General features: G+C 39.8%; 1 protein-coding gene across 2 annotated transcripts in view; it reads left to right on the plus strand.

Annotated features, from left to right (window-relative positions):
- The window catches only part of USP12 (ubiquitin specific peptidase 12), a 58,241-nt gene extending 51,497 nt beyond the window's left edge, over nucleotides 1–6,744 (plus strand). For both annotated transcript variants that reach the window (XM_069602253.1, XM_069602252.1), the window contains exons 8-9: nucleotides 2,326–2,404; nucleotides 3,536–6,744. In XM_069602253.1, the coding sequence (XP_069458354.1) occupies nucleotides 2,326–2,404; nucleotides 3,536–3,637 (181 nt within the window). In that variant the 3' untranslated portion in view covers nucleotides 3,638–6,744. The remainder of the gene's footprint in view (nucleotides 1–2,325; nucleotides 2,405–3,535) is intronic.
- The last annotated feature ends 694 nt before the right edge of the window (nucleotides 6,745–7,438 follow it).

Raw genomic sequence — 7,438 nt, forward strand, 5'->3', positions numbered from 1 at the left:
CTTTTATCTGTTAAAATAGTGTGTTATTGCTTGGATCTGATATCTGTTCTTATTATCTAAATAGGAGCTTCTCTCGTAGCTCAGTTGGTAAAGAATCTGCCTGCAGTGCAGGAGTCTCAGGTTCAATTCCTGGGTTGGGACGATCCCATGGGGAAGGGGATGGCAACCCACTCCAGTTTTCTTGCCTGGAAAATCCCATGGACAGAGGAGCCTGGTGGGCTACAGTCCATGGGGTTGCAAAGAGTCAGACACAACTTAGTGGCTAAACCACCACCACTACCATCTAAATATTACTCTGAGAAGTTTTAAGTCCTGTTAGTTTTCTTTTTTGTTTTTCTTGGTTGTTGGTTAAAAAAAAAGAAAAAAGATGCTGCTTAAAGAGATTTTATAAAGTGAATTCTTTATTTTTACAAAATAAAGCTGAGACTAGTTGGATATGTTCATCATATTAATAATAATGAAAAATACTTTTAGAAGGCTTTGGAGATAACCTTCAAAGATAAGTTTTCTGATTTTACAAGGCTGTGTGTATGTTTCCTATTGCTAATTTAGTATACTATCTCATCTATAGACCTTAATTTATAAAATAGCTCAAAAAGTTTCTCAGACCACAAGAGCATTGCAGAATCAACATTTATGTTTAGAACATACAGTTTTCATTGACTGTTTACAATTTCCTGTATTAATTTTATTATATACACACACACACACACACACACACACACACACACACACATACATACTTTGGCTGTACTGTACAGCTTGTGGGATCTTAGTTCCCTTACCAGGGATTGAACCAGGGCCTAGCCAGTAGAAGTGCAAGTCCTAACCACTGGACCACCAAGAAATTCCCTTCTTGTAATAATTTTAAAACAGGACACTCCTCCATTTCCCCTGGTGTTTGGAAACTTGTACCGACAGTGTATTGTATCCCAGAGAACGAGAACGTTAGCTGTCCCTCCCTCCCACCTTCCTGCTCAGAACATGGTCAAGATAGCTGGGAAGGGGGGTCCACGTCTGTCACGGTCCTTAACCTCCATGGTCTGCGTCAGCCCATTTCCTGTCATTTATCCTCAGCAGTAATCTCGCTTTTCCATTTTTGGAGCATTCTGTTTCTAAAGTAAGTAAAGACATCTGAACAGAGGAAAACAGTATCAGATAACTTACAGAACCCTACTGTAATGATCAGACTGGAGGTTCATGTTAGCATTAAGGTTTTTTTTTTAAGTTTAAGATGTTTTCTTCTGCAGGGAAAAAGTACTCTCGTCATATCTTTCTGTCAACAAGATACTCATTTTAACTACGGGATCAAAGATCTGAAGAAACTGGGAGGCAGCTTATTCTCACATCTGAGGTTGCTGCTTTTAAAACAGTATTCAGAGCCATAAAGGATAATTTGTGTTGAAAATTTTTTCAAGGCCTATAATATAATAATTGTGGTAGAATTGTAATTTAATTAAAAATGATATAGGCTTTTCTAGTGAGTCATACTTAAGTAACTGGGAGCAGGTAAAAAAAATATTTGATATGTTCTTTAAAAAGAATTTCTTTTAGGGAATTTGCTGGTGATCCAGTGGTTGGGACTCTATGCTTCCACTGCAGGGAACATGAATTCAGTCTCTGGTTGGGGAATGAAGATCCCACAAGCCAAGCAGCATGGCCCCCCAAAAAAATAAACCCCACCTTTATTTTTACATTTTTCTAGATTTCTGTATCCCAGATTTATTTAAAATGAAATGCAGAGGCAATTATAATAATTACATGTTGCTAAGAATTAAATACTTAAAACTAGCACTAATAATACTAAAAATAAGTTATTTGTTTAGAGAAGTTTATGAAGTTGGAGCTTGATTGCAGATCCAAGATTTCAGTATCTTTTTCAAGCATCATGTGGAATTTTTCCTCAAGAAAAACTATTGCCAAGGGTTAAGATTCAGAAATAATTCTATGTACATTGTTCGACAGTTATAATTCAGTGTGTTCTGGCCTCTCCTGCCCCACAAAAATGCTAGAAATTTTATTTAAGTCTCTTGCAGACTCAAATTTGAACATTACTTCAAAAATAATAATTTTGAAAGGCAACAAAGAATTTTAATAGTATAGCTTTATATAAATAGAATACTGGTTATATCTCTCAGAGTACAGATTATTTTAAAATCAAATGACAGTTCAGATCAACGTAGCTTGATCTCTTGGGGGGAAAGAATAGGTAAGGAACATTTTTATCTGTTTCAGTTTTCCTCCTTTCAGAACAAGGAATTTAGAACATAGAAGAGTAATACTAATCAACTGTATAAAGCTAACTTTTGTTTCTCTCTGTTTTAGTGGTCCCAATCGAGGCCATTACATTGCAATAGTTAAGAGTCATGATTTTTGGTTGTTGTTTGATGACGACATTGTAGAAGTAAGTAGTTTCCTGATTTCTTGTTTTCCTTTAAAGTTGTGTGTGCATCTTGCTCGTGACCTTTTCCTTCCAGCTTCTCATTGTGTAGGACAAGTCTTCAGGTTGTAATCGAATCCCTACTTCTCTCCCTAATGCCCAGTTCAGTGCTGCTGGAACAGTCGGCTATCCTTGAAAATGTCTAGAATAAAAACAAGTGAGATCTTTCAACCACAGAGCTAGTTAAGAAAAGAAAAATAACTTATACCGTTAAGAAAATAACTTACTGAGCTATAAGACACAGTTAAGTGTGCAGATTTTAAGCAACAGTTTAAATTGTTACATGTGAACACACACACGAGTGCACACACATAACTGCCGTCTAGATCAAGAAATAGTGTGTTTCAACACGCCAGCAAGCTCTGTCATTCCTTTTCCCCTTCAGTACCTACGGCTTTCCCCTCCCATCCGCCATCCCCTGGAACCCACTGTTTCTAATCTTATTGCCTTACTGGGGTTAATTTTGTCTCTGTTTGAATACAAGTGGACTCATCCAGTATGACTTCTTTGGTGTCTTTTTTCACTCATTCGCGTTTATGCAGTTCATTCTTGTTACTTGCAGTAGTGGTTCTTTTTTTTCTATCTAATTTTTCATTGTACAAATATACCATGTGAGAAACTTGGCTTTTTGTCCATTAATGATTATTAAAGTAAAACTGCCTTGGTTACCCTCGTACAAGTCTTTCTCTGATCATATGCACTCGTTTTTTTTTTTCTTGAGTATATATTAGGTTGGACCTTATGAAATTGCCAAGTCCATAGATCCCAGATGGTTGACAATCAGTTGTTTCTTATAGTTCATCCTGTACCTAGGAATAGAATTGCTGGGTCACAGGGTATGTTCAGGCTTAGAAGATGATGAAAGTATTTTGTCTGCGTCTGGTGCGGTTTTGCAGTCCCAGCTGTGAATGAGGGTTTCGTTTGTTCCACATTCTCACCAATACTGGGCATCATCCAAGCCATTCTGATTGTGCAGAGCTGTTTTACAAATGAGAAAATGAAAGACATTATCCTAAGAAAGGCTGAAGCTTTTACTGGATTCCAGGAGTCCGAAGAGCTCATTTTTCTACTGACGTTTGTTTTTTTCCCTCACAGAAAATAGATGCACAAGCTATTGAAGAATTCTACGGGTTAACATCAGATATCTCGAAGAACTCTGAGTCTGGCTACATCCTTTTCTATCAGTCCCGGGACTGAGGGAGCTGCGATGAAGAGAGACTTTCTGCCTCATTTCTTCTCTGGTTATTTGGGAAAAGATCAAGCACCGATTTTTTCCAAGAAAAGAGAACTGCGGGGAGCTCAGGGGGGCAGCAGCGCACTTTGCACACAATAAAGCAAAGGCTGTGGGTTAACACGCTCTTCCTATCCTGGTAGTTGATTGATTCGCTCAGGTATCATGCTGTCTGTGCAGCTCTGCACAAGGCAGTGGAATCAGAGATACCAGCTCCTCTTGTGGAAACAGCCTTCCAGTAACCGACATGCATTTTCTCTTCCTTCATTGCACCAGTAGTGATTGAGCTCCTTGGGGGTGCAGCAGAGAGAAAACGGGAGTCTGTGCGAGGTTATACTGACGATGGCAGGAGGTGATGCTGAACACGCCGCACACGCGCGCGCCTGGGTTGGACACGCAGAGAGAGAACACTGGGTAGTCTTTTCGAGCGTAAACCAGAAATGCTTTTTGGGCCCAACACTTGCAGTCGCCTTCCTGATGTAAAGAGACTTAACAGATACTAGAATCCAGTGTCAGGAAGGCAAATAACGTTTGCTTCTCTGAAGAAGCTTATAATCATATACAGTATATGTATATCTAGGGAACAATTGGTCAAAAGTGGCTTTTTGTTTCCCCAAGGGGAAAGACTGGCTTTGTAATTATAATTTTTTTCCTTATTTATTTTACTTAAAACTGGTAGAGTCTAAGTATTGTATGAAGTGCCCATGATTCTGTCGGTAAATTTGAGAATATTTTTATTAGTTTTTGTCAGTTTAATGAATCCTTTCGTTTGTTTCTATTTTTAAGGTGAATTTTTAAACTATTTTAAATCATAGGTTACCCTAAGAAAAATTGCAGTGAGAGAAGGTAAATTATTCTTTTTCCAGGAGGAACTGATATCTCTGGCTCTAAATATTTGTTCCTAGTTGTAAGTTTTATTCAGCTTTAATTTCAGTAAAATTTAAAAAAATAATCAAAAAATTCCCTGTTGTTGTGGAATGATGGAGGAAGTCCTGGTGCGGTAGTGGTGTGCTGGTCCTGAGGGTTCTTCAGGGCTCTGTTTCAGGCTGAGGCCGCGTTTGGAAAACTCATGGCACGGCAGTTACCTTATTTTCAGAAGTTGTTTATTCTGGAAAGAAGTGACCATCCCAACCCCAGCCTTCCTGGGGAGCTGACAGACCCTGGGAAGAGTGCATTAATGAGGTCAACCAGGAGTACTTTGAAAGCAAGTCCTTTTTTCCCCCCTTCCACCTTTACAGATCTTACTGGAAGAGTGTTTAGAAATTTAACTTTGTGTTTGTAAAGACTTCATTCTGTTGGGAGTTTCAAGAAGTGACATACGTGATGTAAGATGTATGTAAACCATTGCAGTTGACACTTTCCTATACATCAGTAAGTTGTCTGACAGTGGCCGAATGTAACTTGCAGAAAATAATTGAATATATATTCAAGATAATAGCAATCAGGTCTTAGATGTTCTTTATTCCAGTCTTTTTAAGGCAGTAATCTTTTTTTTTAAATTGCTGTAATTTTCTAAACTTATTTTACTAATACTGTTGAATCTGAAAAAAGAAAAGCAACAAAGAAGAATGTTTTTGTCTGCTGCTATTATTAACATTTATTATCTGTATCTTTTAGCTCAGGAAATGACTTCACCTATTCGTTCCACGAATAGATTTTTAACAGGGTCACTTAGCTAATTGGGCTGTTGAAACAAATGTGCTGGCAGAAAATGATGATGTCTTCGACAGATTGCTTTTGGAGATAACAGTTTCTAAAGCCTTACCCCTGGCTGGGATGGTTTCGTACAAATTACATGGCCTGCCCAATCTACCAGGGTGGCTCAGAGAATCACAACCAAGAATGTGGGCAAGGTCAGAGCTCTGGAGGTACATACATTTTTTTTTGCTTTGAGGGCTTCAGCCAGATCGTCTTGCAATTTAAAGCTGAGTGTCTGCAGCTTTTAGTCCAGAGACGAGGAGTAACGTGAAGCTGAACCAGCTTTGACTTGCATTGGGCCACGGCATGTAGAAGATAGATAGATGAAGTCATTTGCATAAAGGTACAGCGTTGGGATACTGTGTTGTGTTTGTAAACTTTACATTTTGCATTAAAAAAAAAAAAATGCAGTAAAGTAAAAGCCAAGGTTAAATTTTCTATGAAAGCAAGTTCTCACATTTTTCTTGAGTTCCACGGTAGTCGCACACTGTCCCATCTACACCCTGTTGAATAGGACGACCTGTCGGGGGCAGGACAACGGCATGATGGTTCTCCATTTCCTTTGTCCTCCTGAGTGCACCTGCATCTGCGTGTAATGTCTCGAAGCTTCTCAGAAATGCAGTATGCTTTAGAAACACGGAGGGTTTAGGGCTAGGGGGAGAAATGCAGACAGAGGAGGGAAAGTGGCGCGTCCAGAAAGCGACCTGAGGTGGTGTGTTGGCTGGCCGACCGAAAGGGGCGGGTTTCAGTTGTACACGGTGGTGATTACTGTCTGTGTACATGTTTGTTGGGATGACTGTCCCATATTTTGTGTATTGGAAGAAGAATTTCTATGAATTATCGTAACTGAAAGTAAGTATTCTAAATTAAGTCTCACTAAGTCATACGGTTTCTGCCTTGGCAGCGGTACCTTTAGAAGCTGGCGGGAGACAGGAGCCCTGAGACTCTAGGCAAAGGGAGAAGGGGGGGTGTGTAATATATGGGTCTCGTCGCCTCTAACCATCCGTGTAGTTTTTTCCTTTCCTTGATGGCAGTAGAAAAGACCTCACTTCCATAACATACTACTCTTGATACTTTCTTTAAAGCTACTTTTTCATTGAAGATTTCTCTCATGAGGTATTTAACCTGGGAGCCGGGAGGCTAAGGCGCTCAGGTCCTGGCTCTTCAGTGAATTTAACTGTGTGACCTTGGGCAAGTCACTTAACCTCTCTGTGCTTCAGTCTCCCTATCTTGTAAAATGGGAGTAATACCTACCTCACAGGGTTGTTGTGGGGATTAATTAGATACAATGTCTGTAAAGCATCTAAGGTTCTTGAAGAAGGCGCTATATAAATACAAAATAATATCTATTAAAGTTGGTCTATTTGTGCCTGTGGGGCTTTGTGTTTTTTTTTTCTCCTTAAAATGCATGTACGAATTAGAAGTATACACTGTGGGCGCTGTCTTACTGCTTTTCCTCAAAAGTTGACTACTCCTGTCACCCTAAGAGATTTTCCCAGAATGCATCCCACAAGTCTAAACCGGTGTTCCATCCGTGCCTGTGTTTATTCAGCATGCACCATGCATGTATTCGTCTTTATTTAGTGGCATTGTCTTTCCCCAAATCCCAAGTTTAAAAATTTAAATTTCACATCATAGAATCTTAGAGGGCAAGATACCTTCGCAGTCACTGTTCCTAACGCCCCGTCCTCCCTTCCACGGGCCTACTTGCTCCTGTAAAATGATCACCTGAACTTGAAACGAAGCCTGGTCCTCTGTAGAGTGACTTAAAAATTGCTGTTTTCTTGATCCCCATGATTCTTGGGAAGCCTGGCTAGGCAGCACTCTCATTGGAGTCTCTGAAGGAGATTTCTCAGAGGTAAACACAGTAACAGGGGAGCCAGCTACCTGGGGACCTGAGATAGACATCTGTAACATACTGAACTTTGAGTAAATGACATTGTCTGTATTCAAGAGTGTTTCACAGACTGTTGAGAAGCCATGACTGCCCCTCACCTTTGCCACCTTGTCACCCGGCGCTTGTGTGTGAGTTATTTTAAACCCTCTCCACCTTTCTGCACTGGTCTGTT

This window comes from Ovis canadensis, chromosome 10 (genome assembly GCF_042477335.2).
Source record: "Ovis canadensis isolate MfBH-ARS-UI-01 breed Bighorn chromosome 10, ARS-UI_OviCan_v2, whole genome shotgun sequence".
Classification (NCBI taxonomy): Eukaryota; Metazoa; Chordata; class Mammalia; order Artiodactyla; family Bovidae; genus Ovis; species Ovis canadensis.